Below are 18,572 nucleotides of genomic sequence, written 5' to 3'. Positions count from 1 at the left end.
CAGAACCCACAGGGTCAGCAGTTGCTGACACATGTCAGACTCCTGGCCTGTCACAAGTCCCAGTCCAAAGCCTGTCACCTGTGTCCTGTCTCCACTCTGTTCTACTTTTCTGGAAGTACAAGCAAACACAGGAGGAAGTACAAGCAAACAGTTTGCAGATGACTGCAAAACTGGTACTATAGACACAAACTGGGCGCCATGACACACAGACATGGATGACAGGACACAGAGCCATGGCCTGGCCAGAAATGCCCAAAAATGGCCTGAGCCAGCCAAAAAAAAGAAGAGCCATGGGAAAACAGCAACATATAGGTTACATATAGCTATGCAACACACAGCAACTGAAAATCAGGATCTGGGGACCCAGGTTGACAGTAGACCCAGGTTGACAGTACATGTTGACAGTACACTCGAAAAAAGTATATAGGAAACCTTCTATATCACCCACCTATATCATGAAGGATTCACATCTAGATCAGGGAGATCATCTCATCATCCTGTAGACATCATGATTTTCACACAATGCCTATATGATGCCCCATTGACCAGACAATCTGACTGCTGAACCTGACCCCTGAAAAAGCTAAAACCAAAAAGTTCCAAAAAAAAAAGGAAAATATGTCTTATGTATATGAACTGAAAGAACTCAGCTCGAATTCAGTCTCATCAGTCTCATACCAGACTGACCCAGCCCTGACCTGTGCCTGACATGCCATGTCATGTGAAAATTGATGAATATGCTTCACCTCAAAAAATCTAATCATCCTCAGAACCAAGAGGGGAGGAAACCTAAACAACCTTATAACAGTTATAAATAGAATGTGCTGGAGGACAGATTCATCCCCCCAGAGACCCCCTAACAAATCAAACAACCGTACATGCATGAGGGAGAAGCTCTCTGGCCTTGTTCAAGAGGAATCTTGACCCAATGGATGGGAGATTGCATATACCAGGGATTACTTCAGTGTGTCACTGTGACACAGAGAGGCAGAGGCAATAGGCATATTTTTTATTCAAACTAAAGGCGAAAAAAAGCCAACTAACTATGGGCTAGGCTTATAAATGCCCTTGGGCAGATAGCCTAGTATGAACCTATGAACCTATGAACCTATAAATAAAATAATGGCCACTGTAAATTATTTTAACTTGCTGCTTACATACACATATACTTTCTTCTGCTGTAAACCATACCAACAGTTATCTGTCAGTGATAAAATAATCTCCATTTGTCTTACAGAGTCATCCTCCCCTATCATGCACCCCAGACTTTGTAGCTCTCAGTCATATATACCCTCTTCAAAGAGCAAAAAGTAACGTATTTCATCTTGATGCTTACTGGCACATGCACTCCTTCACACCATTCCAGTCACTGTAAAAAAAAAAAAATAGCAACAACTCTTCACTGTGGTTAGTGTGAATCATTACCACTACCCAGATATAGTTTTTCTGTCATGCCATTATGTACTATTAGAAATATACCTACAGTGGATTTAAAAAGTTTACACATCTCTGTTAAAATGCCAGGTTTTTGTGATATAAAAAATGAGAGATCACAATAAATCATTTCAAAACTTTTCCCACCTTTAATGTGATCTATAACCTGTACAGTTCAATTAAAAAACAAACAAATCTGTTAGGGGAAAAATATAAAAAATGAAAAATGTACAATAAGCTGGTTGCATAAGTGTGCATACCCTTAAACTAATACTCTGTTAATTACAGCATTCAGTCTTCTGGGGTAGGAGTCTATCAGCATGGCACATTTTGACTTGGCAATATTTGACCTACTCTTGAAAAAGTGCTCCTAATCTGTTAGATTGCAAGGGCATCTCTTGTGCACAGTCCTCTTCATATCGCCCCACAGATGTTCTATTGGATTTAGGTCTGGGCACTGACTGTGCCATTCCAAAACTTTAATTTTCCTCTGGTGAAGCTATTCTTTTGTTGCTTTGGATGTATGCTTGGGGTCATTGTCATTTTGAAAGGTAAAATTCATCTTCATCTTCAGCTTTCTAGCAGATGTCTGAAGGTTTTGGGCCAAAAGTGACTAGTATTTGGAACTGTTCATAATTCCCTCCACCTTGACTAAAGTCCCAGTTCCAACTGAAGAAAAGAAACCCCAAAGCATGATGCCGCCACCACTATGGTTCACTGTGGGGATGGTGTTTTTTTGCTGCTGCGAAGTGTTGATTTTGCGCCAAATGTACCTTTTATAATTGTGGTCAAAAAGCTCAACCTTGGTCTCATCAGACCATAACTTATTTTCCCACATACTTTTGGGAGACTTGATGAATTGTTTTGCAATTTTAGTCAGGCCTGGATGTTTTTCTGTGTAAGAAAAGGCTTCCGTCTTGCAACCCTACCCCATAGCCCAGACATATGGAGACTATGGGAGATTGTTGTCACATGTAGCTGTAGGTCTCTTGACAGCCTCCCTAACCAGGTTTTATCTTGTTTTTTCATCAATTTTGGAGGGACACCCAGTTCTTTGCAACGTCACTGTTGTCCCATATTTTTCTCCACTTTTTGTTGACTGTCTTCGCTGTGTTCCATGGTATATCCAATGCTGTGGAAATTTTTCTGTACCCTTCTCCTGACTGATACCTTTCAACAATGAGATTCCTTTGATGCTTTGTAAGCTCTCTGCTAATCATGGTTTTTGCTGTAGCAGGCAATTGAGTAAATGTCAGGAAAATCCTACTAGGACAGCTGAAGTTTATTTGGGGTTAATCAGAGTCTCTTTAATTGATGGCAGGTGTGTACCCAAGAAGACTGAATGCTGTAATTAAATCAAAAAGTGCTTCAACAAAGTATTAGTTTAAGGATGTGCACACTTATGCTTACTGTATGTTTTTTTTTTTTAATTTTTATGTTTTTCCTCTAACAGATGTTTGTTTTTCAATTGAATTGTACAGGTTATAAGACACATTAAAGGTGGGAAAATTTTTGAAATGATTTATTGTGGTCTCATTTTTTTATATCACAAAAACCTGGCATTTTAACAGGGGTATGTAAATTTTTATATCCACTGTATCAGATAAAACTGTCTTTGGATATTTGGTATTTACTCCCATTGGTATTTCTGGGCAAGTAACTAGAGATCATCCTTTTACCAACATGATCAATTATTTCGAGCAGTAATTTTAAAGACCTTACCTCATAGGGTTATATAATACAGATTTGTTATTGCTTGATGAGAGGTGGAAGTGAGAATCCATGCAAAGGAATTGCATAACATTTCACTGCAAAGTAGGATGTTCCATTCTTTTGAATTAGAAGTCACAGGTATAAATGGTTAAAATGAAATTTCATGTGTATTCAGAAGGTTAGTGTACTTGTCACAATACCATGAGTGGATACATGGAAAAGTACAGACTTGTATTTTATTTCTTATGCCTGAGGCAGCATTCTTTCTCTCTATCACGACATATTTTCATTAAGATACTTAGTAAAATACTTGAATAATGAATTGTATTATAAACTTTATTAGCTAGCATGTTTCTGTTGTATGTTAGCAATGATAGGATTGCTAATGTTTATTACTTTGTGAAAGCTTTCTTACAAAAGATTATGAATTCTTTTGTTCAAGAGATATATTTTGTGAGTATGCTCTCTCACACGTTTGTTATTTTCATTTAATGAATTATTTTTAAACCTGCCAACTACTGAAGTTTATTTGATAAACTGTTGTTAACCTTAACACAGGGAAATCATTTCATTGCTAAAATCAGTATACTAACAAAATACACAATGTGAACCAAGGGTAGGTGAGCGTTTATGTTATTTTAAATTGCACTTCTACTGATTAAAGACAGAGATGTATAAAAACTAAGTTACCTCAACAGCCACTCTTTAATATATTGCCTGCCAGTTGTGAAACCAATTACCTACAGTTAGGGAGTTAAGAGTTTAAGCAGCATGGTTACTGAGATTTTAATATCAGAGGGGAAAACTTTAATCCTTGGGATCTACATGTTGCCCAGGCAGCAGTCTGTACCTTACAAACTTCAGTTTCCTTGTGAATTCAATGAGAATAATACCTAAACAATAAAAGGAGGCAGGCTAATCATTTGTAATATAACCAGTCTTTATTGCTTGTTATAAAAATATAAAAAAAAATAAAGCACACATTCCTATATACATCAGTTTGTGGTCATAAAAACAGAACTTTGAATATAATGCTCATTAATTTCTTACAAAAATCATTTTGTACAGTGACCTGTTATGATATTAATTACATAGAGTAGCTACCTGTATTCATAACCACCATGGCAATACAGTATTCATCAGGTCTCCATAGTCTAGGAACAGCTATGGGAGTCAAACTATTACAAGAGTTCATCACAGCAACTAATTTTATCTGGTTAGTCACAATACTAGGTTATGCTGTCAACCCACTCTTAATGCCAGAACTCATAGTATCCATTGGCCCTGCTTTTAACCCAAAACCAAATTGTATACACAAACTCATTTTCCCTTTCTAAAGATGCATAGTAATTTGGTATAGTACTTCTTAAGTAAAAATAAATACCTATGTATGTGCTACATCTACCTTTACCAAGTCCATGCTAATAATACTACATACCACTCCAAACTTCCAGTTATAAAACAGCTATACTTTTTGCCTTAATTTTACCAGTTATTTAGTAATTACAGTAAATATTCACATTTATGCCAGATTCACAGATCAAAATATAATAATGCCATGTCATTCTTAATCAAAAGATTTACACTGACTACACACACACACACACACACACACACACACACACACACACACACACACAGACACACACACACACACACACACACACACACACACACACACACACACACACACACACACACACACACACACACACACACACACACACACACACACGCACACGCACATGCACACACGCACACACACACACACACGCACGCACACACACTTATACACACACATGCACACACATGCATGCGTGTACCAAATATGTTATTACATTAATTATTATTTAAAGAGCACAGACATCACACCCAGTAAAAGTGAAAAAAATATGTAGTGGTAAATTGGATGAATTACAAAAACAAGAAAAAGGGAGCACACATTTTATTTTATTCTGGAAATTCCACTTGACTCTAAAAGTACTAAATATGAGGTCAGTCACCCTCAAGAGTAAGGGTACACTCCCTTAAACTGAGCTTTAACAACCATGAAGTTGCTAACAGCTGACTTCTATATGTATTCACACACACACATGTACACTTACGCACACACACACACACACACACACACACACACACACACACACACACACACACACACACACACACACACACACACACACACACACACACACACACACACACACACATACATATATAGTTCCCATGCATTTAAGTTAGGAGGTGTGGTTGAGCAATGCAGCCCTTCATGCAGAAGATTAGTTTTTCTGTGTTATTTCTCTGTTTTATTGTTTGCATGATGTGTGTGGGTTTATGAATGTTGATGTGTTCATTTTTCTTTGAGAAAGCAGGTAATGTGTTTTGGTTATGCTGAACATTACTGACTTTCTAAATGTGTCTTGGAATTTAGTATGATTATTTTGCATGTCTGTGTTTGAATATTCATTTAGGTAGTATTAGATGTGTGTTGGTTTATGTAGGGGTGATGTAGTGTTTATTTTTGTTTTTGTGTGGGTGTCTATCTATGTATTTGTTGTGTCTTTTTCAGTGTTTTTTTGGGATGTTTGAGTTCCATATTTCCTTATATAACAACAGAAACACAAACATGCACACATGTATACATGTACACTTCCCAACTAACCCACTATAAAAGGCTTTTGTTTTGTATGCTAAATGCCAACATACACCCTCCACTAATGATTATTTGTATTCCAATGTCTGAGTGCATTCCTGTTGGTAGATATGGATGTATCTGCATTTAACAGTTCTAATTCTTAATCACAGACAAGCAAAATAGCCCAAATCAAATGAAATATCTTCATCCTGTTTAACTTACCCCCTCATTTTATTAATTTCATACTGTTTACATATAAAATCATGCAGTAATATACTCAATGTACATTAAAACATATGTCTTAGCTTGGCGAAGAAAAAAAAATCATGTTTTTTATTTGCTTAATTTCTGATATATATATGTACATTTGCCATCATTTTTGCAATGTAATAAGACATCACATAAGCTGAAAGACAGTGGAACATTAAACACCTTTGGTATAAACCATTGTTAGATTTCCTTTCAGTGCAAAGATTTGTGTGTGCCATGTGGTCATTTGAGATGAAGCTTCTGTCGGCAAATGACCAGCATTTGTATGAAATGTTCAGTAATGTGCCACTCCAAAAAGTGGCATTTATTCAGAAAGGGTATCATCAAAAATAGCCATGAATAATATTTTTAATGCCTAAAATTTTGGTGCAGTCAAGATTTACATCAAAAAGAATAAAAATATCATATATCAACAAATTGAAATAACTGTCAAACATTGTGATTAATGAGATAAATACAGTGGCTTTGAACCAATCCACATGTATAAATTTGGTGAGAATGAATCTCCTGTCCAACAATTTTATCATTTAAACATAATTTTTTATGAAATAAGGTGCTGCTCAGCTTGTTTGTTCTTCCAATGTTGTCAGGTGAAACATTTATTGATATAGTAAGTTGACACCAGTTTTAATTTGGGCATTATCTAAATCTGAGATCTACAGCATTTGTGGCAAAGTGTATAACAGTGTCCTTGAAGTCTTGTTAAAAATGACAGTGACAATTTTTTTTTTGGTGAGATTTCCTTGTCAGCATGTTATTAATACTCAAATGTTGCTGCAGTCTTTCTAACCAGTTGTATGACAACCTTTGGCTATCCTTTTAAAGATGACTAATTTTTCCATGATCTTTATTGCTTTTAAAGCCCCTCAAAAAAAAAGAGACATCATAGCAGTACCCCTTTTGTAAACAAGAATGAAAAACAGTGGAATGCACAAAATCTGGAATTAGCTATTTATCCATGAATAAACTTTACTGTAAAATAACCTTTATTTAAATATTTAAATAGTCAAAAAGTAAAATGAGTATGTATTTTCATTTAATGTTTGCTAAAGGTAAAACAGTTTAAGTACTATCAGAATATTTAATTTTAGTTACACTGAGCTACTCACATTTTTAAAATGAATCACCTGACTATTTAACTATATTTTATGTACACAACCATATCATCAAAATGACATCCACCTTCAACAGCTAGGATTATGGCCTTCTCAATTTTAAACATCCATTTTCTCAGAAAGTGAGAGCAAAAATAAACCCCCTCCTTATGTGGGCCAAAAACATCTCCTCTTTTCTATCTCAGCCAACCAGCCATAGCAGCCATTGAAAAAGCAATTGTCATCTCTTAGACAAAATGTGGATTTGCCCATTTTTGCATCCTCCTCCTAGAAAAAAAAAACACTCTATTCCAATCACCATCAGCATCTGCATTTCTTATTTTTGTGGTGTGGTTTAGGGCCTCAAAAATTATATATTATACTATAGGATAGTGTAGTACTTTGTCTACTGAAATCGATTATTTTTTAGGTGTTTGCTTTGTAATCTTGGTTAAAGGAAGACATGATAAAATATTCCACAAACCAAATTAAGAATGAAAGAGTATTGTGTTACTGGTGTCATCACATATTTCATGGAGTCATGTGAGCTAATTGTCAGTTTAAAATATCAAAATGAGATCAAACCTTCAGATTTGACTCCAGTAACCAGGAATAAATAATAGAAAATATGAGTCTATAAATCTGGATATTCCACAAATTTAAATGTCATCTTTTTATTGTATCTTTCAAAACATCTTTTGTGCATCATTCATAATGTTGCCGAGAACATGGTGGTTGAGCAAAGTAGGAACATGCAGATATTTAACACAATACCTGGATAAAACATGTAGCTATACTATTGACAGGTACTATAAACAGAGATATACAGTTTTCAGCAACCTAGATTTGGATATTTTCTAGCGAGACATGATATTCTACAGAACATTGCACAACCCTGAAAAAGTTAAAAGCAAGCCATGCTTTTCCAGAAGAATTAATCAAAATTTGAGTTGCAAAATTTTAATTCTTTCAGTCAATTTATTAATACTTTATTATGTCATCATAGATATCTGCAGGATTGAGAAAAATATATATATTTTTATGTAATATAAAACATATTCATTTCAATATTCCCACTACACAGTTGTACAATATCAGGACTGCTATGGAAAAAAAACCTTAGAACTCATAACTGTATTCCTCACTTATATCAGGAAGTTGAATCTGCTTAATTGTTAGGGTGAGGAAACAATTTACCATCATCACTATACATTTGTGTTTTATTTCATTTAGCACACTGCCACATAGATGTAATGTTTTTTTTCTTCTATTATTTTATATCATTGAAAAGTTGCATGTTGTATCTAGTTTTGTATTTGTGCAAGACTATATGGCACATCCATCCATCCAACACAGCCTTTTTTCCCATTTTTGCACATGGTGCCAGGGTATCACTTCACCAGTGACATTTTTCTAGAGCCAAGGTTTACACCACTGGGTGGCTAGCTGTGCCATAGTCCTTGTTCCACAATACACACTAGCACGCACACTCACATCTGTGGCCAAGTTGGTGTGTCCAATCTACTTAATGCATGTCTTTGGAGTGTAGGAGGAAACTGGAGCACCCAAGGGAAACCCATGCAAATAGAGGGAAGACATGCAGACGACATCCCAGCCAAGGATCTAACAAGGGACCCTCTTGTTGTGAGATGACAACACTATCCGCTGTGTAACTGTACCACCTGGCTATTTGGCACATTACCATGAAATAACCTAGATGCTGTCAACCCACTCTTAATGCCAGAACTCATAGTATCCATTGGCCCTGCTTTTAACCCAAAACCAAATTGTATACACAAACTCATTTTCCCTTTCTAAAGATGCATAGTAATTCGGTATAGTACTTCTTAAGTAAAAATAAATACCTATGTATGTGCTACATCTACCTTTACCAAGTCCATGCTAATAATACTACATACCACTCCAAACGTCCAGTTATAAAACAGCTATACTTTTTGCCTTAATTTTACCAGTTATTTAGTAATTACAGTAAATATTCACATTTATGCCAGATTCACAGATCAAAATATAATAATGCCATGTCATTCTTAATCAAAAGATTTACACTGACTACACACACACACACACACACACACACACACACACACACACACACACACACACACATGCACACACGCACACACACACATACATGCACACACATGCACGCACACACTTATACACACACATGCACACACACACGCATGCGTGTACCAAATATGTTATTACCTTAATTATTATTTAAAAAGCACAGACATCACACCCAGTAAAAGTGAAAAAATTATGTAGTGGTAAATTGGATGAATTACAAAAACAAGAAAAAGGGAGCACACATTTTATTTTATTTTATTTTGGAAATTCCACTTGACTCTAAAAGTACTAAATATGAGGTCAGTCACCCTCAAGAGTAAGGGTACACTCCCTTAAACTGAGCTTTAACAACCATGAAGTTGCTAACAGCTGGCTTCTATATGTATTCACACACACATGTACACTTACGCACACACACACACACACACACACACACACACACACACACACACACACACACACACACACACACACACACATACACACACATACATATATAGTTCCCATGCATTTAAGTTAGGAGGTGTGGTTGAGCAATGCAGCCCTTCATGCAGAAGATTAGTTTTTCTGTGTTATTTCTCTGTTTTATTGTTTGCATGATGTGTGTGGGTTTATGAATGTTGATGTGTTTATTTTTCTTTGAGAAAGCAGGTAATGTGTTTTGGTTATGCTGAACATTATTGACTTTCTAAATGTGTCTTGGAATTTAGTATGATTATTTTGCAAGTCTGTGTTTGAATATTCATTTAGGTAGTATTAGATGTGTGTTGGTTTATGTAGGGGTGATGTAGTGTTTATTTTTGTTTTTGTGTGGGTGTCTTATCTATGTATTTGTTGTGTCTTTTTCAGTGTTTTTTTGTGATGTTTGAGTTCCATATTTCCTTATATAACAACAGAAACACAAACATGCACACATGCATACATGTACACTTCCCAACTAACCCACTATAAAAGGCTTTTGTTTTGTATGCTAAATGCCAAAATACACCCTCCACTAATGATTATTTGTATTCCAATGTCTGAGTGCATTCCTGTTGGTAGATATGGATGCATCTGCATTTAACAGTTCTAATTCTTAATCACAGACAAGCAAAATAGCCCAAATCAAAAGAAATATCTTCATCCTGTTTAACTTACCCCCTCATTTTATTAATTTGATACTGTTTACAGATAAAATCATGCAGTAATATACTCAATGTACATTAAAACATACATCTTAGCTTGGCGAAGAAAAAAAAATCATGTTTTTTATTTGCTTAATTTCTGATATATATATGTACATTTGCCATCATTTTTGCAATGTAATAAGACATCACATAAGCTGAAAGACAGTGGAACATTAAACACCTTTGGTATAATCCATTGTTAGATTTCCTTTCAGTGCAAAGATTTGTGTGTGCCATGTGGTCATTTGAGATGAAGGTTCTGTCGGCAGATGACCAGCATTTGCATGAAATGTTCAGTAATGTGCCACTCCAAAAAGTGGCATTTATTCAGAAAGGGTATCATCAAAAATAGCCATGAATAATATTTTTAATGCCTAAAATTTTGGTGCAGTCAAGATTTACATCAAAAAGAATAAAAATATCATATATCAACAAATTGAAATAACTGTCAAACATTGTGATTAATGAAATAAATACAGTGGCTTTGAACCAATCCACATGTATAAATTTGGTGAGAATGAATCTCCTGTCCAACAATTTTATCATTTAAACATAATTTTTTATGAAATAAGGTGCTGCTCAGCTTGTTTGTTCTTCCAATGTTGTCAGGTGAAACATTTATTGATATAGTAAGTTGACACCAGTTTTAATTTGGGCATTACTAAATCTGAGATCTACAGCATTTGTGGCAAAGTGTATAACAGTGTCCTTGAAGTCTTGTTAAAAAGGACAGTGACAATTTTTTTTTTTGGTGAGATTTCCTTGTCAGCACGTTATTAATAATCAAATGTTGCTGCAGTCTTTCTCACCAGTTGTATGACAACCTTTGGCTATCCTTTTAAAGATGACTCATTTTTCCATGATCTTTATTGCTTTTAAAGCCCCTCAATAAAAAAAGAGACATCATAGCAGTACCCCTTTTGTAAACAAGAATGAAAAACAGTGGAATGCACAAAATCTGGAATTAGCTATTTATCCATGAATAAACTTTACTGTAAAATAACCTTTATTTAAATATTTAAATAGTCAAAAAGTAAAATGAGTATGTATTTTCATTTAATGTTTGCTAAAGGTAAAACAGTTTAAGTACTATCAGAATATTTAATTTTAGTTACACTGGGCTACTCACATTTTTAAAATGAATCACCTGACTATTTAACTATATTTTATGTACACAACCATATCATCAAAATGACATCCACCTTCAACAGCTAGGATTATGGCCTTCTCAATTTTAAACATCCATTTTCTCAGAAAGTGAGAGCAAAAATAAACCCCCTCCTTATGTGGGCCAAAAACATCTCCTCTTTTCTATCTCAGCCAACCAGCCATAGCAGCCATTGACAAAGCAATTGTCATCTCTTAGACAAAATGTGGATTTGCCCATTTTTGCATCCTCCTCCTAGGAAAAAAAAACACTCTATTCCAATCACCATCAGCATCTGCATTTCTTATTTTTGTGGTGTGGTTTAGGACCTCAAAAATTATATATTATACTATAGGATAGTGTAGTACTTTGTCTACTGAAATCGATTATTTTTTAGGTGTTTGCTTTGTAATCTTGGTTAAAGGAAGACATGATAAAATATTCCACAAACCAAATTAAGAATGAAAGAGTATTGTGTTACTGGTGTCATCACATATTTCATGGAGTCATGTGAGCTAATTGTCAGTTTAAAATATCAAAATGAGATCAAACCTTCAGATTTGACTCCAGTAACCAGGAATAAATAATAGAAAATATGAGTCTATAAATCTGGATATTCCACAAATTTAAATGTCATCTTTTTATTGTATCTTTCAAAACATCTTTTGTGCATCATTCATAATGTTGCCGAGAACATGGTGGTTGAGCAAAGTAGGAACATGCAGATATTTAACACAATACCTGGATAAAACATGTAGCTATACTATTGACAGGTACTATAAACAGAGATATACAGTTTTCAGCAACCTAGATTTGGATATTTTCTGGCGAGACATGATATTCTACAGAACATTGCACAACCCTGAAAAAGTTAAAAGCAAGCCATGCTTTCCCAGAAGAATTAATCAAAATTTGAGTTGCAAAATTTTAATTCTTTCAGTCATTTTATTAATACTTTATTATGTCATCATAGATATCTGCAGGATTGAGAAAAATATATATATTTTTATGTAATATAAAACATATCCATTTCAATATTCCCACTACACAGTTGTACAATATCAGGACTGCTATGAAAAAAAAACCTTAGAACTCATAACTGTATTCCTCACTTATATCAGGAAGTTGAATCTGCTTAATTGTTAGGGTGAGGAAACAATTTACCATCATCACTATACATTTGTGTTTTATTTCATTTAGCACACTGCCACATAGATGTAATGTTTTTTTTCTTCTATTATTTTATATCATTGAAAAGTTGCATGTTGTATCTAGTTTTGTATTTGTGCAAGACTATATGGCACATCCATCCATCCAACACAACCTTTTTTCCCATTTTTGCACATGGTGCCAGGGTATCACTTCACCAGTGACATTTTTCTAGAGCCAAGGTTTACACCACTGGGTGGCTAGCTGTGCCATAGTCCTTGTTCCACAATACACACTAGCACGCACACTCACATCTGTGGCCAAGTTGGTGTGTCCAATCCACTTAATGCATGTCTTTGGAGTGTAGGAGGAAACTGGAGCACCCAAGGGAAACCCATGCAAACAGAGGGAAGACATGCAGACGACATCCCAGCCAAGGATCTAACAAGGGACCCTCTTGTTGTGAGATGACAACACTATCCGCTGTGTAACTGTACCACCTGGCTATTTGGCACATTACCATGAAATCTATTATTGAACTCCATCACCATTTTTACTATAGACCAAGATAAATGTTTCTACTTTTGTGGCGATAATGATTATTTCTCACTGCAACTACAAATTTGTTTACACTTACAGAATTTCTAACAGTGGATAAAGGTTATAGGTGACAGCAAAAACAAATAAGGTCTGCTGCAGTAAATGAGTTATTAGCTTTAATTATGAAAAGCATCTTTTTAATTAAATCTTGATATGTCAATGAATACTGCTTTATACAAGAAAAAAAATACAAAGTGATACATTACCATGATAATATAGAAATCATTATAGGAAAGATACTTAGATTCTTTATCTTGCCTAAAACCTGATCTGGGAAAAATTCTGAAGGAAAGACAACAAAATACATAAGAAGCAAATACAAATGCTGGAAGATAACTTCCAAGACCATTGCCTTTTAGATGTTTTCTAGGCTTAGAGTTTGATGACTGATATGATTACTACTACACTCTGATGGGAAATAAACTTCTTTCCTCATATAATAATACAACAGAAGACTGTAACTGGGTTTGACAAATTGATAATTATACCCAAAATATGTTTTCTAGTCCCTCAAAAATGTGACCTCTTCCAAATGAACTCATATTTTTTCAATACCTATATGGGGCAATGTTTCAGAAGAACAGTTGAACAAGTAGGCATAGACTTTCATGACATTACATTACTAAGCATGACACAAAGCTACATAAACCCCTTGACAGTCACATACAGAAATATGCCAGCTCCAGATGAAAGGAAGAATGCACTATTTATAATTATATGTCCTTCCATCTAAAGATGACATGAGCTAAACATATGACTAGAAATAACCATTCAGACATACTCTTTTTAGGAGAATAACACAGTTTAATGAGAAGGATGGCTCTGAGGGATTGCTTTAGCTCAGCAGGGGTACAGAGGTCCAAAGAAAATAGACAGGATTTATTGCAGGTTGACTATCTCGTTTGTTACTTGACTAGATGTGGCTGATAAGTTGCGTGCATCTACATCTTCAATGGAGCTGGCTCTATGGCAATGCGGCTGGTTCTATGTCCTTCCTTTAAAATCATTGCATTCTGGAGTGTTCTGCTACTCAAGCATCATCTCAATCACCTCACTTGTATCAACGTTGTAACTCATGTAGTCCAAACATCTGTTTTTTTTTATTGATGCTGCAAAAGAAAATAATCACATCTTTAAATTCAAGATCTCATTGAACACTACCACTGAAATATAATTCTCCCTACTCTTTCTGACTGCAATTTTTTACATGGTTTAAATACTTTCCATTTCTACAGATTACAACAGAGCAGGATTTGAACATTGATCTGTGGAAGGAGGGCTGTTCTTAAAATGCTAGGAATTATTTTAACCCCACCAAACTATCATACTGGTGTCAAATACAAGGCCTAGCAGAACCATGAGGAAGATGAAAATATGAACTTCAGTTTAATTTCTAAGTTCAAAAGCCATATTATGTAATTAAACTTATGTAATTCATATGGATATGTTATATTTTCCATAATGCTTGATTCATCTTTATTCTGTCATTTATAATCATTTTGGTCTTGTCCTTTAAAAAAGTAGTTGCCTTGATACTAACAGTTAAAACAATTTCCTTCTTTGTTTTGGGTTGGCATAAGAATGTCACTTATACAATTAAATCTCATATATACTCAAAATGTATGAACATGTGCGCTGATTGGCCACAATAGTGAGCAAGTGCTCTGTAAACTCTGCACTAACTACAGCCGTATGTCTGGTAGCTGTTACTATCCCAAGAAAAGCTGCTTTAACAATTTTCCCCTACTGTTAAGATGAGAAAAGAAAATGAACTAATAACTGGGTGAAAGACTGTCTTCCCCTAAATCACCATAAATATTAGTATGCATGTCTGAGTCAAAAATGAAAAATGCATTTATTATTTATCACAATGTATTGTTGATGCACCGGCACTTAAATATTCCACACATGTGCCTTGCATTATGAAGCTGGCCTCCAGCCAAGGAAATTCTGAGATAAAATGCCCTTATTTGAAAAGATTATTTATTGATTGATTTATTGATTGATTGACTGATTGATTGATTAATATTTTAACTGGCATTGTATAATAGGAATTATCAACTCCTATGTGTGGGCAATTCTAGTTTAGCAGTGTCTGGCTTACTAATGTGATTACTCCAGTTTTTCAGCTGTGGGTAAACCATGTGTTACCCACATGTAGTCATTCATTATTGCAAAATTACTGTTAAAATGTAATACAGTATTTCCTGTAGCTGATAGTAAATAGTGCCCTGTATCTTATGAAGGAGCTGTTCTGCTGCCCTTCATCCTAATGCATATTACTTTTCACATTAAGCAAAGCACATCAGTGATGAAAATGGAAAATGCAGTTCATCCCCAAATCTACAAACACAAACACACACAGTCACTCACACTCACATGCATGCACACGACAGTGTCTAAAACAACATTTACAAACAGTTGCCAACTGAGGTTAAAAGGTTTAAAGGCTGTGCTTTTTCTGAAGAACAAGTCCTGCACCATTTTTTTCAGCACTTAATGTTTACATGTTCTATAATAACATAATGACAGCTATAAATGAAAAGTTGTACTATGACATAATTTATATACTCCTTTTTTAGCCTTTGATAAGGTCACACACAAAACAATGATCAATAAATTATTCTTTTTTAACCTTTGATAAGGTCATACACAACACAGTGATGAATAAATTAGAAAAGCTAGGTATTAATTTAATCTTGATAAGATGAAAGTCTTCTTGGCTTACAAATAAGGCATTGCTAATATCATATAGCAGTATGATAAGTGAAATTCTATGTTACAGTAAAGTTGTTTAAAATGTATCTTTCTGATCTATCTACTTCATATGAAGTGTTCTATAGTCCGTTTATATTTAGATTACAAAGGAGGAAACTTTAAAAATTAATTGTAAACCAAAGAGACATTGTATCAACTTAAACTTCAAACCAAAAAGATTCTGGGCCACATTTAGACAATTAATATTAAATGGTTTTGAGAGAAAGAAGACCAATTAAAGCAAATAATAATAATAATAATAATAATAATAATAATAATAATAATAATAATAACAACTGATGTATTTTGAAAGATTCATTTTGTTTTTCAGGTTTATATTTGTAGTGTGTTTTTTAAATTTTATTTTAATCACATGATTAATCACATGTATATGGAAATTAGGGTCTATATTAGAACACCGAACATTCAAAATTTCGAGTGTTCCAATATTGAACCCTATGAATCGAAAATTTAAGACACTGAACATTCAGAACAGCAAATTTTTTCCTAGGGAAAAAAATTGCTGTTCCAAAACACATACACACAGCACAAGCACACCAAACAAACAGCAATCCACACACATACATACACCTAAACTCTTACACCTAACCCTATACTAAACTATACATACACCACTAACTATCCACATACCTTAACCCAAACTCTAACCCTAAGGTCCATCACTATCGCACAGTCACCTCACCCACATCCTAACCCTAACTTACCTACCCCGCCCTAACCCTCACGTCCACACAATCGCACACTTACCTGACACGCGCCCTAACCCTAACTCACCTAACCCACCCTAACCCTCACGTCCACACAATTGCACACTTACCTGAACCCGACCCGTAACTTTCTACCACAGCGCTGAAAATACCAATGCAACAGAAATGGACAACCAAATTCTTTCCCTAGGAAAAAAAATTGGTTTTCTATTTCTTCGATATTTTCAGTATTCGCTGAAAATGGATCGATATTAGAACACTCAAAATTTTGAACATTCGGTGTTCTAATATAGACCCGGAAATTATATATACCTGCTGTGGTTGTTCATACTTTCATTTTGATGAAGTCCTGTGTGTATGTAAAATAAAATCATTGAATTATTAAATGCTTTTGTTTTTATTTCCATTTCTGTTGACTCTGTGTTTGTTTTAGCTCTCTTTAGTATGATACGTAAGTTATAAGTTTAAAATGGTAATATTTTGATGGTGTTGTCCTCCTCCTACACAAATTCTGCCTAATACTGCCAGCTTTTATGTTACAAAAACTGTAACAAGGGAAGTATTTCCATGTTGCAGTGTCCAAAGTAGATTATCATGAAGAGAAGGCAGCATCCAGCAACCTTTTGATATAAGAACTCTCCACAGTTTCTACACCATTGCACCTTCAGAAAAAGAAAGGCTAGACTTGTGGTAGAGAGATGTGTGTAATGCAGAAAAGCAAAAATAGCTGTGCAAAAAAAAAATGTGAATTCAGATCAGTAACACTCAGAGAAACCTACAAACATGAGCAACTCACCACTCTGTACCATATTTCCCAAAAAACATCCTAATAGTTGCAGATGTAGAACTATCCATGTCATGAACACCATGGGGGTGGGGTCTGCAGGAACCATCTGAATGGGTGATGCTAACTGGAATGGGGTGGGGTTCTATTACACCAGGTCAGTGACCATAAAGTGTAATTGAACAAGAGATGGGGATCATTCACTTTCATCTTCAGTCTGCCTCATTATGTACCACTCATTATAGCCACTTTACTGAATATATACATCTCAGGTATCTGACTGCTATCAACAAACACAGAGTTAAGAGAAATGGAGCCTAGGCAAAGGACTCCATAGGGTTCCTTCTGCACATTAGTCCTCCTAAACTTCCCAGTGCCTCTCTTGGTTTTCCCCTCTTTATGGTCCTACACTTTTCAGATATATTTCTTCTTACTTCCTTCTTTCCTTTTTCACACTTGGACATATATTTTTTATCTTTTCTTCATACTTTCAACACAGCTTAACTGGCCAGGACTCCACTATAGTAAGCTTGGAGGAAGTTATTGAATTAACCCCCAGAGTTTGAGGTCATTATGTCTCCAGAAGTCATAACTTTTTCATTGCTCTGTTGATAATCTTATAGTTGTTTTGTTTGTTTGTTTTTGTGTTTTTTTTTTTTTTTTTTTTTTTTTTTACATTTTTTTGTTCTAATGATAGCCTGAACAATAAAGTCATGGGTAAGGAAAGAAGTTCAGCAATTAAACTAAGCTGTGTCTAAAGCATGAGGATCAAACTCAACAAAACATTGCTTCCCCAATAAAATGAAAGCATAAACTCTTGCAAGGATATAAAAATCTTATCAGGGAATAGTGTATGCTATCCTAACCCTTAAAAAAATAAATGGATAAATAAATAAAAAGATAGTTAACTCCGTATGCCCCTCCGGTTTTGGATTGAGATCATGGTAAAAGCACTCATGACTGCAGGCTGAGGGTCTGGGAGCAGAAACCAAAGCACATGGATG

At 34.9% G+C, this 18,572-nt stretch overlaps 1 protein-coding gene across 1 annotated transcript in view; it reads right to left on the bottom strand.

The window, feature by feature from the left end:
• Positions 1-10,453: 10,453 nt before the first annotated feature.
• The window catches only part of LOC122806079 (flocculation protein FLO11-like), a 244,101-nt gene continuing 235,982 nt past the window's right edge, over positions 10,454-18,572 (bottom strand). Inside the window, exon 6 of the mRNA XM_044076318.1 lies at positions 10,454-14,408. Within this exon, the coding sequence (XP_043932253.1) occupies positions 14,326-14,408 (83 nt within the window). The 3' untranslated portion in view covers positions 10,454-14,325. The remainder of the gene's footprint in view (positions 14,409-18,572) is intronic.

Source organism: Protopterus annectens, chromosome 7.part0 (assembly GCF_019279795.1).
Source record: "Protopterus annectens isolate FY-2018-M chromosome 7.part0, PAN1.0, whole genome shotgun sequence".
Lineage (NCBI taxonomy): Eukaryota > Metazoa > Chordata > Ceratodontiformes > Protopteridae > Protopterus > Protopterus annectens.
Note: the sequence above shows the minus strand (reverse complement) of the source record. Positions and strands in the feature narration are given on the sequence as shown.